The sequence below is a fragment of the Sander lucioperca genome, chromosome 23 (genome assembly GCF_008315115.2).
Source record: "Sander lucioperca isolate FBNREF2018 chromosome 23, SLUC_FBN_1.2, whole genome shotgun sequence".
Classification (NCBI taxonomy): Eukaryota; Metazoa; Chordata; class Actinopteri; order Perciformes; family Percidae; genus Sander; species Sander lucioperca.
In genome coordinates this window covers 15305916-15330213 of record NC_050195.1, presented here as the reverse complement: position 1 = coordinate 15330213, position 24298 = coordinate 15305916, and the positions used below count along the sequence as shown (strand labels likewise).

At 41.0% G+C, this 24298-nt stretch overlaps 1 protein-coding gene across 2 annotated transcripts in view; it reads right to left on the bottom strand.

Annotated features, from left to right (window-relative positions):
• Positions 1-24298, bottom strand: part of arhgef4 (Rho guanine nucleotide exchange factor (GEF) 4) — a 196806-nt gene that overhangs the window by 151922 nt on the left and 20586 nt on the right. For both annotated transcript variants that reach the window (XM_031307777.2, XM_031307776.2), the window contains exon 2: positions 23544-23573. In XM_031307777.2, coding sequence (XP_031163637.1) covers positions 23544-23573 — 30 coding nt within the window. The remainder of the gene's footprint in view (positions 1-23543; positions 23574-24298) is intronic.

The following is a 24298-nucleotide window of genomic DNA, read 5'->3' as shown; positions in this document are numbered from 1 at the left end:
TTTATGTTCCTTTCAAGAACATGGTTCAATCATGTAGACTTCAGTTGTTTTTTAAGAATGCTAACTGTATGGATTCCTTTTGCGTTGATTGAAATTGATTGAATTGAACATTTTAAATGATCGAATTAAGTTTGGTCACTACCGGAAATGGTACATTTGAATCAAAGGGCGCCAGGAAGTGTAGGTGGCACTGCCAACACAGTCAAACTGTCTCAACCCATGGTCTCAACGAGGACAATGCCAAAACAAGAATGTGAAGAAGAATGTTGAGCATGTGTTGACCGCTTGCAGGATTCATTCTACAACAGCCATGTGTTGTCTCCGACACGAAAAAGTAAGTTAACATCAATCAAAATGATTTTGTTCATGTTCATAAAGGCGACATTTTCATTAAATTTATATTTGTGTACTGCATGTAACAGTTACAAAAGTCCGTTGACTTGTTTGTGTATAAAGTTACATTCATATATCGGTTTTCTTATAACTAAGTTAGCTAATACCATCTACTTAGTTTAGCATTAATAATTGTGTTTCTCCGCTGACCCCCACCCCCCTGACGGTCCCGCTCCCAACAACGGTATTTCAGTGTAGCTAACATAACGTTAATGGCAGCCGGTGAAGAGGAGCCAGTCGACCTCTTTTTCCCCGAGCTTGACCCTCCACCTCGGTGAGAATGAGTGTTAGTAAAGTGGTCGGGTTTTCTTCGCGACATTTCCATTACATTGATGCTGTTGTAACGTTACTTCATGTAACAATTAAACAGGTCTGTCGAGTTGTTTGGGCATTACGTTAAAAATATAAAGGTTTGCTAATAGCTAAGGTCAGAGCCATGTCTTTCTCTATCACTCTGGCTAAGGTTAGCTAGCTAATACCACTACTAGCTTACTACTTAGTTTAGCATGTATAATTGTGTTTCTCTACTGACACCCTGCTTCTCGGGGCGTGCATGCGTGCGTGCGTGCATGCGTGTGTGTGTGTGTGTCTTTGCTTTATTTTGTGTGGTCTTTTAATTATTGAGCCAATGTGCTTGGTTCACTTCACTGATTTTAAATGTTTTCTTTCATAGGATCCTATTTGAGCAGCATACACATTCAAAGGCTTTATAGTGGTAAGTGCTGTCATATTTCTTTTGTGTTGCTTTTTTCAATGTACATTTCCAAAAATAATTGAAAGTTACAGATGGAAACATCTGTTTTTTTCTCAATTGTTTATACTGTAAATGGAAATGGACCTACTCCCACAGACATTTCCATTTTAAACAAGCCTTTAACAATATCAGAAACATTAAAAGTTGTTGTTTAGTGTTAGTTCTTGTATTTAAAGACCTATCAATTTGGAAGTGAGATTTCCATCGTGTTGTGAATTTTGATAGTGCAGCGGACCTTTTTGTTTATATCTGAGCTTAAATGATAAGAAAAATGACTGGCAGTAATGTTGAGCTTGATATATGTTACAGGGCTAGGCGGTTGGAATGTGGAGATGTAAGGGGTGTACAGAAACTCTGTCAAGTAGGTCCAAGCTTTTGCATCATTACAAGTTAAAGCATCCACATTTTGGACATAGTTCTCGCTTTGCATGTACATACGTGGACTGTCCATGCACATTTAAGACGTGGAATGCCCTTATTGTCCACCAAAGTAAAATCCATTTAACAGAAGCCCCTCACAAGGAGGAAGCGATATTCAATTGTCACCTTTGTGCTTGTAGTGATTTAGCATCAGAGAGGTATTATTTTGCTCATATCAATGCACATCTCAAAAGAAATGAGACAGTCATTTGTATGTTTTTAGGCTGTGACTTTAAAACAAACGTTTATTGTACATTTAAATCGCACAAAAACCGAAAACACTGCCATCATACATTGGTTGATTTTAAACCTGGAGTAGTTATTACTACTAGGATATCATCTGTGAATGAATTGGAGGCAAATAGTCAGGAGTGTGTAGGGCAGTCAGATACTGCCATTCCTTCAAATACTCATTATCATATTGAGGACTTGCAGAAGGTCATAGAGCAAAGATTTGCAGCTGCTTTGCTGAAGTTGGAGCATTTGGTCCATGTGCCAAGCTCAGCTGTCGATGTTTTCTTAGGGGAACTCCATCATTTCATTGGTTCTGCACCGGTTTCGTTATCTTGTGACACTGTAAGTGAAATATTTAATCGGCGAAACATCCCTGTCGATGAACTTATAATTAGAGAAACTGTTAATGCAATTTGTTCTGGTAATCCTGTGCAAAGGTCCATACAAAAAGGTGGCCCTCTAAGTACTGCATATCTGCGTAAGCAGTATTACAAGGAGAACTTCAGTGTTGTAGAGCCCGTTGAATACATTCTTGATGCAAAAAACAAACGCAGTTTCCAATATGTCCCAATATTGAAGTCCTTACAGCAGCTGTTAAGTAGAAGGGATATCATTGATACAATTGTTGAGGGCCATCAAAGACAGGAGGGCACACATTCTGGTGTGTCATATAAGTACAGGTCCTCAAGAGATGGTTCCCTATTTAAGGAAAATTGTTTCTTCTCTGGTGAAAAGCCGAGAATCATCCTAAATTTGTATGTGGATGACTTTGAAACTTGTAACCCCCTTGGCACGTCGCGGAAAAAACACAAGCTTTGTGCGATATATTGGGTATTGGCTAACTTGCCTCCGGGATCTCATTCCTCATTATCATCTATCTACTTGTCAGTTTTGTGCAAATCTGATGATGTTAAAACCTATGGTTATGATAAAGTCTTTGAACCTCTTCTACAAGATCTGAAAACTCTGGAGGAGCTGGGTGTTTATGTCTCGCTGTTAGGTGAGTCAGTTAAAGATACTGTATTCAGTGTAGTGGCTGACAACCTGGGAGCGCACAGCGTTGCAGGATTTTTGGAGTGTTTCTCGGTGGAACACTGTTGCAGATTTTGCACAGGAAAAAGTACTGATTTTCAGCTACATTCTGTTGCATCTGGTGCATTCAGTCTGAGAACAAAGTAGCTTCATCAAGCCCATGTCAAACAAGCCCAAGATACAGGTACACATTGTTGTGGGGTGAAAAAAGAATGCGTCTTCTTTGGCTATCCACCTGATCTTGCCCACGATGTTTTTGAGGGTATAATCCCAGTCGAGCTAGCCCAATGCTTAAGAGTACTTATTTCCAGAAAGCTTTTCACATTAGGTGACCTGAACAATGCCATTCTGAAGTTTCCCTACAAATGGGTTGACGAGACTAACAAACCTCATGTAGTGTCACAAAGTTTCTCCAGCAGAAAAACAGTGGGGGGAAATGCTCATGAAAACTGGAGCCTGCTCCGGTTTTTACCTTTTTTGGTTGGATCATTTGTACCCGAAGATGAGCCTGCGTGGCTTGTTCTCATGGACCTGAAGGACATCACAGAGCTTGTTGTTGCCCCTGTGCATAGTGATGACTCGCTTGCGTTTTTAGAAGGTAAAATCATAGAGCACCGGCAGAGATACAAAGAGTTGTTCCCTGACACCAGGCTGCGACCAAAACACCATTATTTGGAACACTACCCTCAGATGATTAGGCTGTTTGGTCCAGTTGTCAGCCAGTGGACAATGCGTTTTGAGGCTAAGCATAGATTTTTCAAGCAGGTTATCAGACACACAAGCTGCTTCAAGAATGTGCCCCTATCATTAGCCTTGAAGCATCAGATGATGATTGCTTACCATCTGAGCTCTCCATGTCTGAGCAAGCCTGACCTGGAGGTCTCAGCTGTATCCACTCTACCAGTAGACTTACTCAAAGAGGAGATAGCACAAGCCATCAGGCAAAAGTTCCCTGACACACCTGAGGTACACCTTGCACAGTGTGTGACAACTAAGGGCATAACCTATAGGAAGGCAATGATACTGGTACACAGAGCAGCAGGCGGATTGCCTGAATTTAGTGAAATTGATCAAATCTGTATTTTACATGAGAGTGTATTTTACATTGTGAAAGAACTCAGTGGTTGGTACAGAGAGCATTATAGAGCCTTTGAACTCAGCCAACCACACATCAGTACATTCACTTTTGTGGCACCCAGTGAACTCAGTGATACTTATCCACTTGTTGATTACAAGATTGGATCAGCCTGCATGGTGACTTTAAAAAGGCATACGGAGTTGGAGGGGTATGATGATATGCTTTTGTCTACAGAAGTAAATATGATTACCGGATTGTGCAGCTTCTATTCTTCCTGCATATACTTCTAATGCAATACTTGTTCTAACCTACTATATTTCTTATATCACAGGGTGTTCACAGATCCTAAACATGTCTAACATTGAATTTTATAAATAATAAGCAATACAAGGGAAAGTTCACATTTTAATTCATATGGTCTAAATTTTAACCCAAACTTTTTAATATTTTTTTTTGTCAACATTAATAGTTACAGGTTCTACTGCATCAGAGGTAACATGTCTGATTTAGCAGCTCACATACTGACCTTCAGAAAGAAACTAGAAAATCCATGGACCAGTCACCAGTTGTATGGGTCCTAGTTACATGTATACCAGCATCTTGCTGTCTAAGTTAAATAACAGTTTAATACAATCATCTAGTTAACAACCCACCATATTCCTACCTAACACTGACTTCTGACAGGGACCAGATATACAGTACCGACCTTTATATTGACCTGCAGCGATGGCTGAATTGTGAAAAAGTAATTTGAAATATAGTTTAAAAATAATTTAAAAGGTCTTTTAAAATATGAAATTTAATTTTTTTGTATACCTCTGTGGTAACCCTGTATTCTGGCTGGTTATGTTTTAGTTCCTTTTCTTCTTTCTCTATCCTAATCTATATTAAACTTTTTTAAATGTATATAAATACTGCATTAAATAGCTGAAAAGTTGGCTTTTACCACTGAATTTGAAAGCTCAAATTTATGGATGAATGTCTGAAGTCTATTTTTTGTTTGTGTGTATGTGCAGAGTAAACAGCTGTGAAGATGGAGACTCCTGTGATCCTTAAGATCCACTTGACTGATGGCAGCTCTCAGAGGTTGACTCTCCCCCATGGACTCCCTGCATCTGTTGATGAACTTATGGAGAATGTGAAGAAACAGTATGGACTTCAGGGCAATTTTAGACTTCAGTTTATGGATTCTTTGTTCGGAAATGAGTTCCTTAACCTTACCTCAATGTCAGAAGTACAAGACAGAGGTACTCTTAAAGTAATTGATATGTCAAGGCCCACCACTGTGCAGCATGATGATGAGAGGTCTCCTGTTCTCAGTCCAGCCCTAAATCCCCAAGCATTCAGTCCTTCATGTGACTCTTCATCCCTTTCAGGTGGATCTGTAGATACAGATGTACTGTCATCAAATGAGTCTACAAGCTCACGGTCCACTTGGCCTGCAGTCTTTCATGTGCCTAAGTTCTCCTACGATTCTGAAATAAAACTTCGGCAGGCAAGTTTAGCTTATATTAAAATGGCACTGTACTTATTCCAGATCCTAAGTTGAAGTCGGCCATTCTTGACAGTTTGGTGCAGGAAATTGTGCAGTATAAAGTCTATGTCACTGATAAGGAGATGGAACAGGTAGCACAGAGTCTCATCAAGACACATCCATGTTTAACTGAGAAGGGGTCCTCTTCTGGATGTGGTGGATGGAAGACCAGTTTAAAATATAAACTATCCAACTACCGCACACAACTGAGAAAACTAGGCTGCCCAGAAGTGACAGTGAACTCTTTAAAAAACAAGCCTGCAGGGAGACGCAGTGCAGCCTTTGGTGTCAAAAAGGCAAAGAGAGCGGAGGTGAATTTTTGCCCAACATATCCATCAGCAGAAACTGAGGAAAGTCTGGAGGCCATGCAGAAAGCTCTGCTCTTGGATGTAAAGAAGAGGGACAACAGAGAGGTTGTGAAACTCAAGATGGAAAAGACTTTTGCACACAGAAGACATGAAGTTGTTCGTGATGCACCAATGGTGGAGGATTTCATGGCAAGGTGGCCTGCTCTGTTTGACGTCAGTGAGGTAAGGCTTATCTCATGCTGGTTTTTCATCTCTGGTTTACTGTTGATATAAGTGAGGTCTTGGATATGGTGGCAAACTGCTAACATGCCTGACTGTATATTATCCGTCTGTGCTTTATCACTCACAACTGTCCTGGTCTACTGCATGTGTGATGGTGGCTTTATCTCTGACGTTTACCATTTTAACCTAATTCCTTTTGTGCTTATTACCTGTTTTCAGATCAACGCTGAATTCAAGAGAATCACCACAGTCCCACTTCAATCCAAGTTTCTGTCTCAGTTTGACCTCCACTCTGACAACCTGATGAAGCTGTTCAAAAAGAGAGGAGGGCAGCTAGGGGAAAGGCTCAAAACAGTCACTGCACAAATGGCTGATGTAAGTAGTTCCTAGGGGCCCCCGGGCCAGAATACCTAGATACCTTAAGGATTATGACAGTGTTCTTGAAAACATTAAGATTGTAGAATTGTGGCAAGGTTATGTAAAATGGTAAAATATTTTATTTACCACAATTTATTGGCAAGAATGGCATACAAATTGTACAGAAAGCAAGGGAGGACCTACGTCTATTTATTTTTAATCTTTCTCCTACTAAATTCATCTTTTTGTCTCAGTTTTAACCTTTCCTCTTTATTTATTTTCTTATCTTCATATTTGTGTCTTTCTTTGTCTTTACTGTCAGTCTCTTTCCTACGTGATTTGGAGCTGACAGCAAGGCTAGTACCATTGTAGGAACCATGTTGTAATATTCTTAGAGAAATATGTACCCATATGACAGTGTACACTAGTAGTTGACTTCAAAATGAAGCAAAAGTGCTAAACTAAGAGGCTAATAAAAAATATTCTTTCAGTGTGATGATATAGATGCTGGACGGGAGTGTATCATCAAGGGAGTCTGTATCTACATGGGTGAAGATCCAGAAAACCTTGTGCAGCAATATGTGGTATGTGTTGTGTGCTTACTACTCCCTTTTTATTGTCTGGATTGATCACTTGGGCTGAAATTTCATAGCATTATACAATCAATACTTAACAAATCTGAGACATGACTTTAGACTGGCTAGTTGTGGTGGGTATGTGATTATTTTCAATGTATTTTCTGTATTTATAAATCATTCATTGTTAAATTTGTCAGATTATTTATATAAACAAGAAAACATCACAAATTTAATTAGTTAAATTAATCGTAGTTACAACACTATATATCTTCCCACACTCAACTACTGTTCTGTCAACATTTTTTTGTCTCTGTGATTTAATATTAAGTTGTTTCTCGATTGGTCTTATTTACTGGCCTTTTTTTTTTTTTTTTTTTTTTTTTAGGGCATGGATAAAGACTCCATCAACGAGGCCATTGAAGACACCACTGTTGGGATTTATGTTCTTAAAGAACACGCTTCAAGTGATGAACCAGAGGACATCGGAATTGTCCTTGAAGGCATCAAGGTGTTGCAAGATCTTGATAATGTAGCATTATCTGTTGCTATGCTGTTTGGACTAATGTCTGCCCTGAACTTCAGCTACCCTGCTGGCCTTCGTTATACCTTTGAGGTAATCCAAAAGATTTTCATGGAACTTGATGGAGGGAAACTTTCCAACAAAGCACTCGCTCTAAAAAACAGACTCTTCCAGTGAAAGGGTCAGAGAGACTGCGCCGTCAGCCAAATGGCGTAGTTGTCCCTAAAGGCATCACTGGTATGGCTGTACCGTTTGGACTAATTTTGATTGTTTGAATTAACTGGACAGGATTTGCATGGATCTGCATGGAAATAACCTTTTGCAAACAAAGCAAAAGTTTGCTCTCTGAAAACAGGCTCTTTTAGTAAAGACTGAGCTGTCAGCAATAAACCAACAGGCATCATTGGTACTGTTATACCAGATGGGCCACTTTTTCCCTTGTAAAGCCATTTTGAAAACAATTTTAAGATATTTTTTGAAAACATTTTTCTCTTTGTGTTTAATCCTCAGGAAAAAAAATCTACACAGGGTTGATATTTTAGTTGTTTTTTTTCTGTCCTTTGCAAAACCACTTTGAAAACAGAGTGCACAATTTAAAGGGTAACTTTGGGTTTTTCAAACTGGACCCTATTTTGCTATGTTCTTGTTACTGATGGGAACAACAATCTTCGACATTGGTCCAGTATAAAGCGAGATCGCTGCAGTGGGCAGCTGCCAAACAAGCTTCAATGTAAATTAAAGGATAATTGCGCACCTTCAATTTACGTCCAAGTGCTGTTTTTGCCGCTGACAGACTAAGATTAATATTCTAATTGTCGTACAACATTACAGAGAGAGACCTTTTTGTTAAAGAGTAAGATCCTTTTAGTTTAACATGAAACAGCCCCGAAATCAACATCACCAAACCCACCAGACTAAAAGTACTGATTAGGATCTTACTCTTTAACTAAAAGGTCTATCTCTGTAGGGATCCTTTCCATAATGTTGTCATTAATCGGGAGAGCACTGTTTGTGATAACAGTTCACAGTATTTTGTATTTGCACTTTTAAATATAATGTGAAAAGAGTACTATAATTGTCTTTGCCATGTCCACTGAAGATATGTTTGAAGTATTAAATGTCTTTGCTGTTCTATGAAGATGTTTTGAATTATGTATATGCTCCTATTGTTACACTAAAGATGGTTAGTGCGAGGTTACTCTGTATTTAAAACCATTGCACTGTAGAATTTACAATTTGAAAACATTGTGGTTTGCATTGTTCTGTGGTTGAATCCACGGCCGCTGATGTAGAGGTTAAGATTTTTGATCCCTCTGTGAAAAACTGGTATGTTCTAAGTTTTATTACTCAATATAGACAATTTTGAGTACAGAACTCTGACTCTGCCTTTTTTTTGTCAATACAAATCAATTCACCATACAACTGTATTTACACACGTGCACACACACAACAAGGAACCGATGGCTACAATACATTTGGATAGTGTTAACTTTAACAAATCATGTTAGATTTAGAGACCCCACTTGGGTACCAGGAACATGATGAAATTACCTTAAAGTTAAATAATACCTTTACATAATACTAGCTTTAAGAAATCATGTTGCAGTTACAGTCTAAAATCAGGTATCCTGAACATGATGAAATTACTTAACATTACACAATAAATTCATATTACTGTAATGGAAAATAATATGTTAAATTAACAATATTTTAATAGACAGTCTAATGTGAATAAAATATGTTGGTTTGACAAGAAATAAGTAATAGAGAGAGAGGAAAAAAGTGTGTCAGTTAGCCACATTTTGATCATGTGGGACCGATGTACACATTAAAATCAAGTAAATTCAAAAGACTTTTTTTTTCAGTGTACAGCAACATTTGGAATTGTTACAGCTCTAAGGACAAGCTTGTAGAATTATGGCAACAATATGAGTGCTTGTTTAATGTTTCATGCTGTTCTGTGTAACACATTAAGATTGAGATTAACTTTATTGAACCCACAAAGGTGGGAAATTTGTCTTGGGCACCTAACCCATGCTGCAGCCATGAAAAGTAACATATACAGCATAAAAAAGACACATACAACATGATACAAATACACTACAACAAACTAATAATAATATGAGGATGTGTGACCGTCCAGTGTTTGCATTGTTACAATTAAATATAAAAAAAATTGGTTGAATCTGTCGTTATGTCTGTGGTCTCCCACATTTCAGTTAAGATTGAAAAAATCCTCTAGTGTGGTCCAGGCATTAAACAGCCAAGTAATGAGCTTGCACTCAGACACCGTGTGATTTAGGGGACACAGGGTTCCCTGGATCTTTGACTGCATATTCATTCTTTTTTTTTTTATTATAGCAGGTAAAAAACAATGGTTTTGTAAATACAGAGTTTAAGATGACAATCAGGAACTGATTTGACTTAAATTGAACAGTTTTCTTTGATCAGATATTGCTGATCTAAAGCAGGAACCTTTTATGTATTATATACTAATTCAATCCAAAGAGAGTTGTGTTTAGAATGTGCTGTCTCTAAACAAATTGAGTGAAAGACAGTGGTTTTTCGTGAGTAACCAACAGTTACAGGAGGAAATCATCATGCATCCACTCCTTCATTTGCATAACAAGCGTTGCAGAGCCCGGGCCAACTCTGTGAACCTAAAAGCGTCAGTGCTAGTGCAAGGAGCCCCTCCGTTTATCTCCACCCCTTCCGTTCTCCGCATGTGGCAACGGAACACTGCGCTGTGCTTCCTCAAACTAAACTATTCATGAGAGGAACATGCAAATCAGCTGCAAAAGCTCCGCATGTTGATTAGGGCTGCACAATTAATCGCAATTATATCAAAATTGCAATATGGACTAGTGCAATATCCAAATCGCAGGGGGGGGGGGGCGCAATATTTGTCATAGGCAAATTATTTGTAGTATTGTGGTGCTGCAGAGACGTCCCGGCCTACAAATCCTACCCCTACAGACTTAAGAAAAAATCTTTGTTTGGTAGAGATCCTCGCAAAAATCACACTATAATCATTTTAATATTTTTCAATGAAAATGAGAATAATGATACAAAAATGAGCCTTCCCTCCAATATCGCAAATCATATCGCAATATCAGTCAAAATGATCGCAATTAGATATTTTCCTCATGTGGCGGTAGACCTAATGGTGATGAAGTCGATCAGCAAGATGTGGTTCTGTGTTCCTCAAGCGTCTCAGAGTAGGAAATCAGTCCTAACAGTTTTGACAATGCTTGAAAACAATGAGCCCTCTGTGCTGAACTGATTTGGTCGGTCCCAACCAACAGTTTTGGCAGAAAGAGAAATCTCTCGCTCTTGCAGCAGCTAAAGCACAGCTTCATTCATTCATTTCCCGACCACTCAGTGTGAAGTCATGGTAAAAACATTTCATCCATTAAGCCATGTGAGTGGCCTGCCAATTACAGCCTACTCTGCAAACGGCACAGATATTTAAGCTATTTGGAATTGGCGATGTTTATCGGACAGTCGGGACTCTTGGCGTCACTTTTTGACGCTCTGGGTGGGGACGCACGCTAAACTGACATGCGGCGCAAGAACAGGAAAAGATCATGGATGGGGTTACAAAATGTACGTTTCACGAACCCCGGTCTCCTGGGTGAAAGTTCTGTGTTGTTTAACCCATTAACCCTTGCAACCAGGTTCTGGACCAGTTGTAGACGGTCCTGGGACGACTTGCTGAGGCAGGTGAGAACAGAGTTGCAGTAATCAAGCCATGATGATATAAAACCATGAATGATCATCTCAAGTTCACATTGCGAAACCATGGCTCTAAGTTTGGCAATGTTTCTCAGTTGAAAGAAACATGTGTGGGTCAGTGATTTGATATGTTGGTCAAGAAACATATTCATATTCTAATACTACGTCATCTTACAGCGCCGCGGTCGAGCTGCTGCTCTGCCCGGTGCGTTCCATACAATCGCTAAATTAAGGGGTGTCCAACTCATTTTAGTTCATGGGCCACATCCCCCTAATCTGATCTCAAGTGGGCCAGACCAGTACACCTCTCCAGAAAGATCAGAAACTTTATCTGCCACAGAGTTTCTTGTCAGCTTGATGTTGGCAAACGTAAGTTGCTTCTGCTATGACAGCGTTCTACGGCCATTGTATGGAGAGAAAAAATAATTCTAGGGACCCGGGAGAGAGGGGTAATAGTAATAATAGCTCAGAATTTCTAAGATTAAACTGGGATACTCTGAGATTAAAGTGGTCAATTTGGAATTGGAATTAATTATTTTTCTGCAATTTTCACACTTTGCAAAGTCAACCTGTGGGCCTGATTGGACCCTTTGGCAGGCCGGTTTTGGCCTTCGGGCCATATGTTTGACACCCCTGCGCTAAAGGGTGATTTTTGTATTGGTAGCCAACGCTGAGAGCCACTGACCAAGCGTCTGGATTTGACGAGTTGGGAGTGAGAACGGGTTGTCGTAGCAGAATGTAAACGTTTGTGTGTGCTCTCTGAATAGGTCAGACTGTGTGGTCGGAGCTCTAATGAGAGCTGACAGTCAGTACCAGCTGGACATTTTCTAGAGCGGCTGGATGTGAGAGAGGAAGCCCCATCCCAGCCGAGAGCCGGCGGAGCAAAGCTCATTAACATGGTGTGTAATTCTATGTTCCTCCAAAACCATGAAAGATTACTATCAAGCTGATCTTTCAGTGGATTCAGTGGACAGGATCCTCCACACAAAAGGTCTTCTTGCTGCCAAACTTGTCCAGAGAATACAAAAGAATCATGTCAGTTCCCTTGTCTGCCCCAAGCCCAGTCATTTCTATCAGCTTTCTATCGCTTGCTCACACACACACACACACACACACACACACACACACACACACACACAGATCTGTTGTGCCGGGCCTGGAGGGCCAGAGAAACCTAATGACCGGGCAGAGAAACCACAGGTCCAGAAAAAGAATAGTCAGTCATTACGCTCCTTCTGGCTCATTTCATCCTCCTGTGTTAGGAATGCTTTCTTTGGCTCTCCCCTTTCCATTCTGCTTGCCTACCGGCCCTTCCGACCCCTTTCTCTTCCTCTCTATTTTCAGCTGCTGGAAGAATTTGGGTTAGAGGTGGATCAAAGTAACCCAGTCCTACTCTAAAGCCCTAGCTCACAACCATACAAACTAGTGATGTCATGGATGTGCTGGATACAAACATGATACGCAGACTGTCAGATGTCTCATTCGGTGCCTTCACAGAGTGACCGAAAAATACAAACCAGAGACACTGCCATGCAATCCACTACAACAGTACAACAGTCCTGTGACAGATTTACTGTAAATGAAGAACTCCTCTGAGGCGTTGTTGTCAAAGCTGTTTTCAAATAGTTCTGCTCCATATACAACATATACATTAACAAGAGACAACATATATGAAAAACGTTACAAGAAACGCTACAAGAAATCATTCTTACAACAACAGGAAATACAATTTTTTACCACTTCATCAATGAGTAGATAAGACTCGTGTACATCACAATACTGCACTAAGTGGAACTATTTAAATAGTTGTACATTTGTATTCCCAACTTGTATATACCTTAAATACAGTCTTTCCTTTGTATTTTTTTATCTTAATTTTTTGAATATTTGTTCTTGTACTGTATCCTATTTATCATTTATTAATTCATGTATATTCTGTATGTGCGCTGTGTTATCTGATATTTTGCTGCTGTAGCGCTGATATTTCCCATTTTGGGGTCAATAGAAGTCTGTCTATCTATCAATCTATCTATAAAGAACTGAGATTTAGGGAGCTTTCACACCTGCCTTATTTACTTCAGCTGAATCGCACTAGAGTTGGTTTTCTCACCTTTGTGCGGTTCGTTTGGGCAAGTGTGCCCTAGAGGATGGATACCCAAACCGAGCCCGTCGGGACCCGGCAGACAGATATTTAGACAGATATTTAGAAATGATGTTCGGGTTCGGGTCGGGCTCGGTCACATCAGCGCGATAAGACATTGAACATTTTAAATTAAACAGCTTATTAACGTGCGCTTGTTGCCCCGTGTGAGCTGATGACCTCATATGTTGACATTTCTGAATGCCTTAATCCAGTTGCTTAATAAAAGCTTTCCACACAAACAAACGTACATGTGTCATTAGTATGAGAACAAAAAATGAGATGGTAACTGTGTCGGGCTCAGACATAAATATCTTAATGCCTGTCGGGCTCGGGCTGGACTCGGTTACTGCTCTGTCGGACGCAGGCCGGGCTCGGACAGAAAAATGCAGCCCGATCCGCACTCTATTGTGAACGCGGCAATCACATTCAGATGCGCACCAAAAGCGGACCAAACCAGTGTACCGAGACCTGCTTGATGAGGTGGTCTCTCTCCGCTTTCAGTCTGAACCTAACTATTAGGTGTAGCAGGCTGATAACGCCCATTCAATGGAGTGGTATCAAACACATTGTCATTGGCTGAGGAATATCCAACACCTACAGAAGATGACACTACTTGTCAAATTAGTACTCTTCTTTTTTATCATCATAATTATGGGGCATTTTATACCTTTATCATACCTGATAGCAGAGAGGTGACAGAAAGTGACGAGAGATGGATAATCCCAAAACTAGGTAAAAGTGCTGCTCAGCTGGGAGACAGCACACGCACGCAAGCAAGCAGAGCATTTGTACATCTAACCCTGGACTTAATTCATCAAACAGTTTCACATTTGAACCTTTATTCGTTTCATTTTACCTTAAAATTAGAAAAGAGATGTATATTGATGATACATTTGTCATTCGCATATTCATAATTCACGTTGATAATCAAAATGGTTCTTATGTTTCAAAGAGCCAGGAGGAAAAGAAACCTTTGAAGACATCATGATTATGCTGCATTTAGGTCTAAATTAACTGGATAAAAGGAATGCACTTATTGCAATTATCACTTATGCAGTTGTCATAATAACCAATCGTTAATCAAAGGAAGTCTGGAAACTGGTCTCCAGTAGTCAGTTAGAGGACAAAGCTGAGACACTGTAAGTCACACGAGAAGACTCCAGCCTCGGATACAATGAGGGAGCATGGGAAACGGGACAGCTGAGTGTTTCCTCGCCATGCATTCCCCTCAGCTTGGCTGGATGTGAAACGAGACAAATTCCTGAGTATCTCTCTTGTGTCAACTTTGCAACTGTGTGTGGAAGACTGGACAGCAGCCCGTCACCCCACCAAGCCCACTCCACCCCCCCCCCCCCCCGAGAGGAATGTGATGGCTTCGCCTCTAGACCCTGATTTACTGATGAGTGTGTGTGTGTGTGTGTGTGTGTGTGTGTGTGTGTGTGTGTGTGTGTGTGTGTGCACGCTTACATAATTCTCACACAAACAAGTAAGGCCTGCACAGAGGAGGAGTCGCAGACATGCGTTTGTCAGAAAGCGAGAAGAAAGAGGCAAAATAAAAAAAAAGGAGTGTGTAAAATAAAGTCACAGCTATTAGAACCACTGTTTGCCACCACTTGTTTCAATAAAGATCATTCAAATATTCAGGTGGATAACCTCCAAGCCCTTGTTTAATTCATTCCTGTGCAGAAAATTATTTCTTTTTTCTTTCACAGGAAACACCCACCGGACAGATTTACCATTAGCACGTCTTGGAACCAGCATGCCACAGGACAAGGTTCTCCCTACTATTATAAGGTTTAGGCGGAGCACCCAAGCCGTTTTGGGCACCAGCTAAGCCAAATGAATTTAACTAAAAGATTTTCCTCAGATCTAATGATTGTAGTTGGTCCCCAGTGGACTTTGGGTGCTTCCACACCTGCCTCGTGTAGTTCGGTTGAATCGTAGTAGAGTTGGTTTGCCCTGCTGGTGCGGTTTGTTTGGGCAGGTGTGATTATCTAAATGAACTGAGCTGGTTTGTTTCCTGCTATTCCCATATTCCTGTGACTATGTTTTTGTGTCTTGTCAGAGCTCAGAATGGCCAGCGGAGTTCCGGTCGAACAAAGACAACACAAATCAAACCCAGTGGAACTAATGAGGCTGGCTGTTCCGTGACAAACTCCTCCTGTTGTCGCATGAAGACTCTGTGGACCTGAACTCTTCATGCTCCCTCACAGTATTTCTCACGTTCACATTAAGAGAAAGCGTGTCACCCGTGCCATAGCAAAGCTAAAAAAATTTTTTTTAAAAACACATTCTGGGGTGGCTCGTGTTGGAGACGCAAGGAAAACTGAAACTGTCGGTCTCTCCACAGCAGCCTGGATTTATGCAGCCCAACCACATAAAAGAAGCCCATGAGAGAGAAGAGAGGGAGGGGAGGAGGACCAGAGGGAGTTAAGGCTACTGCACTTTACCTGATGCAGATTATAATTCCACTGTTCTCACACTGAAACCATTAGACGCACCTGTTTTTTAAAATAAAATCTTCTATCCATAACAATTTATGAGCAGAATCAAATTATGCCAGGCTGTATTTAAAACTTCAAAAATTGAATCAAAAGTACACTGTAGGGCCCGGGTTGGAATCCGACCTGCGGCCCTTTGCTGCATGTCATCCCCTCGCTTTCTCTCCCCCTTTCCTGTCTATCCACTGTCACTATCGAATTAAGGGAAAAAGCCCCACAAAAAAATAAATAATAATAAAAAGTACACTGTAAAACAAAACTAAAGTGCACAAATTAATATCGTGCTACAATTATTTGCACCACAAAGAGCTCACTGCATGATGTGAACTTGAGTTGATCCGCTTAAAAAAAGCCCCACACTGGCCCTGACACTGATAATCTGCTGCAATGTAATGTTCTGTGGACAGAAAACGCAGACTGAAACACACACACACACACACACACACACACACACACACACACACACACACACACACACACACACACACACACACACAGACCCACGTTGTGCTCCTTCATGCTAGCCTTTCAAAGCGATCCACAGAGAAAGGTGGCAGTTAGCACTTGGCAGCAGTGTCGTCCTGGCAGCTTTAAATGCCCAAAGCCCTTTTGAGATGCCTTCAAACATAAATGCACTAACTAGAGCACTGTGAGTGGCCGCCACTGAAGAGAAGACACGCAGTCTCCAGGGGAAAGTGGCCCGTCTGTGCAGACTTCTGGATCAGCTGCACAATTGCTAGGTTTGAGGTTTTTTCCTGACCAAACGCTTGTTTGTTTTTAAATCCAAGCCCTTGTTCAGTTTAAAGAAACAGAAACTAACTGCAGGAAATCGACACACCCAGGCCATTTTCAGGCTGGGTACCGAATTCAACACTTTTTAGGCACCGACCGAATTGCCTCTAAAGTATCAACTATCGAAGAATGCCTCGTCATTCAATTTCATTACCTAAGGAGTAAATCTCAGCAACATCAGTGAGCCAATAAGCATGCAGCATCCTTCTACCAAGATCTAAAAATGTCTGTGATTGGCTGTCTAACATTACACGTCGTAGAGACACGCAGGAATAACTACTTATAAAATTTGTATCGAAAAAAGTATCGGTGTCGACATTTCTTTAATGATACCCAGCCATCATTTTCAGTGGAGTCAAAATATTGTATTACATTGGATGAAGAATGCAAGAAAAAGAGGCTCCAAGAAAAGAATCTGTGCTTTACCCCTTAAACTGAATTTATACGTCATGCACTGTACTGCAACGATTACTCAATACTCAATCCAGTACGGATACAGAATCTAGATACAAAACTCCAGGCAGAGGTATAATCACCGTTTCACGATTATCCCGATTATAATGCATTAACTTCACTACTAATGTATAAAATCATAGGAACACTCTAGATTATTAACTGCTGCCCTTTGAAACAGAAATAACACAGTATCGGCTTTGAATGTTTTTAAAATGATCGTTTGACCAAGCAGACTAAAGGTGAATCAGTCACACCACAAACAAAAGGCCAAGTTGGCAACAACAGGGCTGTCATTCTTAAAGCTATAGTGCGTAGTTTCTGTTTCCCCCATGAGGAATTCTAAGTAATGACAAAAACACTGTCGGCGCGTCCACATGATACAAGCCTTCTGTGACCACACACTACCCCCTTAACTCCTTATGGTGCTGTACATTACAGAGGGGTCTCGTGATACCATGTTCCCACACTCTGTCCTCAAAGTGGAGGAGAGTTTGGGTTTTGACTAGGGGTGTAAATCACACGTTTTATCACAATACAATATTTAATAGATTCTTAGGACAAGGATACGATATTTGCTGATACCACAAAGTCAATTTCGATTTGGTACATTTCAGACGCCTGCGACCGATATAATACATAAGACCATTTAACACAATCATCGTTACATTTATATATATTTACAAAAAGCAACTAATGCAACTAATATGGTTTGACAATTTCATCACTAAGCTCTTCCAGACATTTAAATTAAAAAAAAACTATTTTTAGTAAAAACAATAAAAGATGACGATATGTATTAATATTTTTTTGATTTGTATCGATAATATTGATTGTTGAGGATTAAGTCAATATATTGATCCAGATCAATGCATCATTGCACCCCTGGGTCTGGGAACTCACCATTGGCAAGGCTCAATCCGAGGGGCGGGATAAACGGTTGTCTTTCAAATTCCCTCTGCACTCATAGCCAACCAGAGCAACGCTAGTTGATTGATTAAACTTTTGCCGTATCCGGTTGGCAAAACTCTGAACACATCTTCCTTTTTAAGAATGACTTCAGTGGCGTTCTTTGTTCTTTTCTCAAAGAAAAGCTTAACTCCAAGTCTTCCAGAGTCGCGGCCAAAGCCGATTCCAAAGACCGCTGTTCACCAGCAGCAGCAGCAGCCATCTTCTTTGTTTTCTAGTAGCAGGGAATTCACGCGGAACCATCGCAACTCTGCCATCCTTATGTTAAGCCCGCCCACCGACTCTATACACGACGTGATTGGCCTGACCAGAATTTGGGTTTTCCATCTCGCAAGCCAACGGAGAGTTGCTAGACTGACCCTGGCTGCAAATTACATTTGCTGCCGTTAGGGTGGTCTAGATTTCTAGGCTACTCCATCCCCACCTGACAGGCAGACTCTATGAGATGATGTTGAGGTTCAAGTAGGGGTCACAGTACGGGAAGTGATTTTACTGCTTTGCACTGCAGTGTAGAGGTACCCAAACAACACAGAGGGGGTCTCAAGGGATTTTAAAAGGCTTATGGAGTCAATACCACTTAGTCTTTATCGACGACGTTCCACTTTCAATGTTCAGGGGCCGCCGGATGTCCCTCTTTATCGGCCGGATGTCCGTTACCTTCCTCTTTCTTTGTGTTGGCGTTCTAAACTCTGGTGGATTTGTGAGGACTATGGTTAACTGCTCCTCAGATCTCTGCAGGGTAAATCCAGACAGCTAGCTAGACTATCTGTCCAATCTAAGTTTTCTGTTGCACGACTACAACTACTTTTGAACGTACACATGTTCCACCAAAACAAGGACTCCACGCAGAGCTTTCACCGTGGCCTACGTAAGTGGCCTGATGTTTATACTTGCGTTGGTGGTGTGTGCGTCGAGCCAGCATGCGTGTGTGTGGGGGGAGAAGGTGATAGAGTGAGGGAGAAAGTGAGAGAGTGGCGGGCATTAGCTTCAGAGCGAGTACCAACTCTAGAGTCATAGTGAGAGAAACAAAGTGTCTCCCCTGTTCTTTCTGAGCACAGGGGAGACACAAGTTAACCCTCTCCTTGATTTCATGTTGTTTATGGAGAAGGAGAACCAGGACATGAGTCGGGGGGAAAATGCAACGCTACCAAGTCACGGCCGAGGTCTTGCGTAGGTTTGTGTCTCCACGTACCTACATACGAAGCAAGTAAGCAAGTATAAATCAAGCTTAATACCACTTGACTCTACACTTTGAGTCGTGTGATATGAAACAAGAGGTTCTTCTTGAGGAGTTAAGTCACAGATGTCCTCTTCTGACACAGGGCACCATGACTAACAGCAAAGAGTTAGGAAGCACCACCACAACATAAGAAGCCTCTCGTTTCGCCATATGGTTTCAACTACTCACTCAGGAGCTGGAGTCACGTGAGCCTAAAAAGTGGATTAGCAGCGATCCAGAAAACATTAAACCAGGTAAAAGGTGAACAGAGGCTCCAAGAAAGCATCAAAGGCCAGCTCAATCCTCTGACACTGTGTAGTGGTTAGTTTTAACATCTGCTGGCAGTGTGTGCAACTATTCCTCCTGCTCACAGACTGGTAATGTAAGATGTAATGATTGAGAGGCAGATACAAGTCGCCAAACTATGGATGGGAGAAAAAAATGTACGTACATGTAGTGATTTTCTTTGCGACATTTTTTAAAAATCGATTCTTTTCCCCAGAATCAATACTTTCAGCTTAATATTTTTTGTTCATACGGTACCGCTGACGGAGAATACATCATATGCGTTTCCAGCAAAACAGAGCGAAAGCAGAGAATGCAGAAAACACGTTATGTTCTTTTTTACAAAGTAAATAAATGTCAGACTGACTGACATGTGATGTCATTCTTTTTAGAAAACAATTAGTTTTTGACATGTCTCATGATATATTGTCTCTAGAAATGTATCATTCAACTTTTGTTTTTGTTAAAGAAGGGGGAAAAAATACTCAATACTATGGAATCGCAGTACTTCTAGAATCGTGGGACAAAAGCATATTGTCCCAGCCCTGATAGTTACACCACCTGCACTGTTTACACAAGCAGCACACTGTACAAGTGTCACGTTTACATATTCAACAGACACACACACTCACCTTAACCGTGAAGTTTGTAATGTGTAAATATAAATGTAGGTGTTCAGACTAAAAACAAGGTTCCGTTGGTGAGGATGCTTCAGGTACCAACGAGACAATCCGTTGCGTTTACATGCACTTAAGGAACCAGGGTACTCTTAATCAGTGATCAGATGTCTCCGGCCTTATTTTGGAACGATGTCTTTTCAAAATGAATTACCTCATCTAAAATCTGTGTCTCATAGGTTCTGAAACTACTGTACATTAGAGGGTGGGACAAAATATCGATCGGCAATATATTGTCCTTTGTGCGATACAAGAATCAATACGCTGGCACCAAATAGACATTTAAATCAATAAAAGAAGGCGCTCTGAATAGATTTCCCTACTCCCAGCAACACTACTTCATGGCTCCTCGAGGTGACGCTAAACACATGAACGAGGGAAACCTGAACAGAAGTTAACGAGCCGAACAGGAAGAGCTTTTCAATGGGATGGCGTACAGCAGTTTGAAGGAAAATAACAGATGCCCCAGCTAGAGCTGAAACAAGTCCAACTGTTGCTGTACAATTAATTATCTCAGAACTAATTGCGATTAACTAGGGGTGGTACGGTTCACAAAATCCACGGTTCGGTTCGTATCACGGTTTTAGGGTTACGGTTTTCGGTTCTGTACGGTTCTTGTTATTTTTTCTTTTAATCTTTAACACTCCAGAAATATACTTCAGCATATGATATATAGCTAAAATTAGCATATTGAATGCATGTTGCACAATACATGCACACAGTGGCAGTTCTATCTATTGTTTTATTTCCGCTGTCATCATAGGTAACATGAAATCCAAAATGTTCCCACACACCAGACTATATATACGACGCTGGAGCATCCTCCAACTCTGGGCAGCCTTCCTTATTTCTCCCACTTGACATTTCTGCATGTGACGTGACCTGCAGCACGCCACACGCCACCTGAGGAGCGGCCGGCTCGGCGCCTCTCAAAATCTGATGAAAATCTTTTAAACTGACCTTTGTCGATCAAAAAAGCAGACAGATTCAGCAACTGTATGGCCTATTTCGCGCTTAAAATGTTTTCAGAAACACTTTTCGGTGAACTATTTTCGTAAAACACAAGATCATATTTAGAACGAGATGCCATTAGAGTCTGTTTTGAAATTCGGAAGCAGCAAGAACCACGTGACGCGTTCGTCCAATCAGCTGCCATGTGTTGCGTTCGTCCCCCTCGTCGTTTCCAGTAAGTGTTTTAACATAGGTGTATAAAGTGGGCACGACGGCAGTAAGTGGTTAGTGCACATTAACAGTGTACTGACGAACCGTGAGACACACACACGCTCCGAACCGAGACCGAGACATGCAAACCATGCGAACCAAACCACCCCTATAAAGTAGCCTATAATTGATCACCCAATTCTGTGTTACATCTTCTTAGCCAACTTCATAACTAAAAACATACCACTAGTTTGACACTTCTTTTTGGAATGCTTGGACAATGAACCTCATTTACATGACATTATGCCTATTTTTGGAGTAACATAATCAGAAATTATGAGTTATCTTGAGTAATAGTTAAGATCGGAGGGACATACGTTAAATTTGACCCAAGGACAACATGAAGCTACAAAAAGTTAAACACTGTAAATGGTAAACACTCCATGTTTTTTTGCTGTGTGCACCACATTGACTGCTGCTGTATAAGAACACTGTGGGCCACGTAGGGAGGTGGTCGAGGTGGATGTTTGGGTCCCAAAACAAAGGCCTTTCAAGCCAGGGAGTGGACTTCACATCCAGGGGAAAACAAAAGACTTTCACACAGGAAATGCGTGTTTCTTGGGAGTGTTTTAATCCTAACCACGTTCTTTTTCCTAAACTTAACTGTCGTTGCAGCATGGCGTTCACCGGCAACTCGCAGTACCCTGTGACCGGCTCAGTCACCTTTAGCGCGGCGCCATAGCAACCATAAACACCACTGGCTCTAGCTGTTTGCTGCTTCCTGTTTGGTGCTGGAGTGAACACACCCATTGGTTGTTGACAATGTTTACATGATTTAACTTCACTACCAAGACTATAAACTTGGGATAATATCAAACACGTTTGATTTTGTCTGAACGAAAAAAGACAGACTGGGACTACGTTTTATAAACAACTTACACCAAACGATGGAGACAACGGGAGCGTCCCGACTCTAGCAGGACTCTCAGGATTTCATTCAGATATTGGAAATTAGTCTGAGACAGTGAATCCAGTGTTTCCCACAGATTAGAACTCAATTTGTGGCGGGCGGGGTCTTTCACTGGTTGAAGCCTGAAAATATTGTAAACAAATTAATAACATAACTAATTACACTGGTTGGACTGTTCAGCTCTGTTGACAACCCAACTGCATTTTACCGCAAACTTGCGACTAGTTAACTTTCTAAAGCAGGCGCAATCGCTTGTTTGCTAAGAGTCGGGTCGGTGATTGTGAATGTGTGATTGTGTAAAGGTGTTCACGAGATAGATACCAACCTTTAGTGAACTAGTGAATTTGGCCAGCCGTCTTCTCTCCTTTATGGAGACAGTCGCTGTGTGCACGGTGGGCTCGATGGTGATTTAAGCCTCCAACGTCGCCCTACAGGCAGCTAACCCTCAACTCAACACTAACATAACTTCTTTGACATAACCATTGCCGCGCTGCCTGAAAGGCGACGTTGGGGGCTAAAAACACCAAACACTGCACGGTGGGAGGAGCTATGTGTGTGTATGTGAGCGAGACACAAGTGACAGAGAGACGGAGGAAAGCAGGGAAAGGAAATGCAGAAGAACATGTTTTAAATAGCGTTTTAAAAAAAAAATAAAAAAATGAATAATGAAACGCAATGTGCGGCGGCCGGTGCTGATAGTGCGGCACACCGCCACACATTAGTCTATGTGTGGGAAACAATCGCTTGAAAAGCGACGGAGCTCTGTGGCGGCTAAACACAGCTAGCAACTGCCACTCGCCGTCACAGAGCTCTGTAGCCGGCGTCACGTGACCAGCCAGCAATCCCCTAGTTTCCTAGGAGATCATACGTGTTGGTGTGCGTACATTTTCGTATCGTATGGACCCGTTCATGAGAATACACTGAATCCTGACACGACTGTAAAAGCATCACTTTTACTGTAGGCGTCGGAATTTAAGGCTTTGAGTGGGCTGGTGCTTTGAGCAAAGAACTGTCATGTGATTGCCAACAGTGCTAAAGTATGTTTACACAGGTTTTACATTCATGCAGAGACTGTAGTTTTATATTAGTATAGTATAAAGTGGGTGCTATGTCAGATAGATCTGTCGATCAAAAAAAAAAATGAGACGGGATGCCATGCACTCCCAGCACACCAACTGGTTGAAAAAAGAAAAGAGGAATTGTCTTACTTGTAGAGGAGCAGACTGGCATCGGAGTTTCTGAGGAGAGAAACAGAACACAGTGAATACAACATTTTAGTAAGATGTTTAATGGGTTCATCTTTTAAAAGGGTTCTCGACTGATGTTTGGAATGGAGTTATTCCAAAAAATTTTGGAATAAATGCTGTGGTTGGTTTGGATTCACAGCAATTACAGTGAATTCCAATGGTTACCTGCTTTCACAGTAGGGCTGCTCGATTATGGAAAAAAAAATCATAATCACAATTATTTTGGTCAATGTTGAAATCAGGATTGTTTAACATGATTACTCATTGACTTTTGGAAAGATAATCATTGAATTTACAAAAACAGTGAAACGAATCAACAGTGAAAAAACACCTAGAACTGTGACATTTCCCTTGATACTTTTCCCTTTGAGCTTTTTTTTATTATTATTCATAACACAAGACAAAATAAGAGTTTATACTTGTAAAACGTAATGTGCAAAATAATGATCGTTAGGAGCCAACATTTGAGCCCTATTTCACAGCAAATAAAACATCCATTAAGACTTCTCAAACCACGTCTGCAGCATATTCCACTTCTCTGCTGACCATTTATGGGCTCAGTATGTGTTCCTGTTTTTTTTTGCCAAAATATGGCTGTAAAGATGCAGCCTCTCTCAGGTGGTTATGGGTACGTATGTCACTAAAAATGACACTACAACTTTTCATGAAACTGACTACAGCTGCTCCCCTACTAGAAGGAGTGGGGTACAAACCTT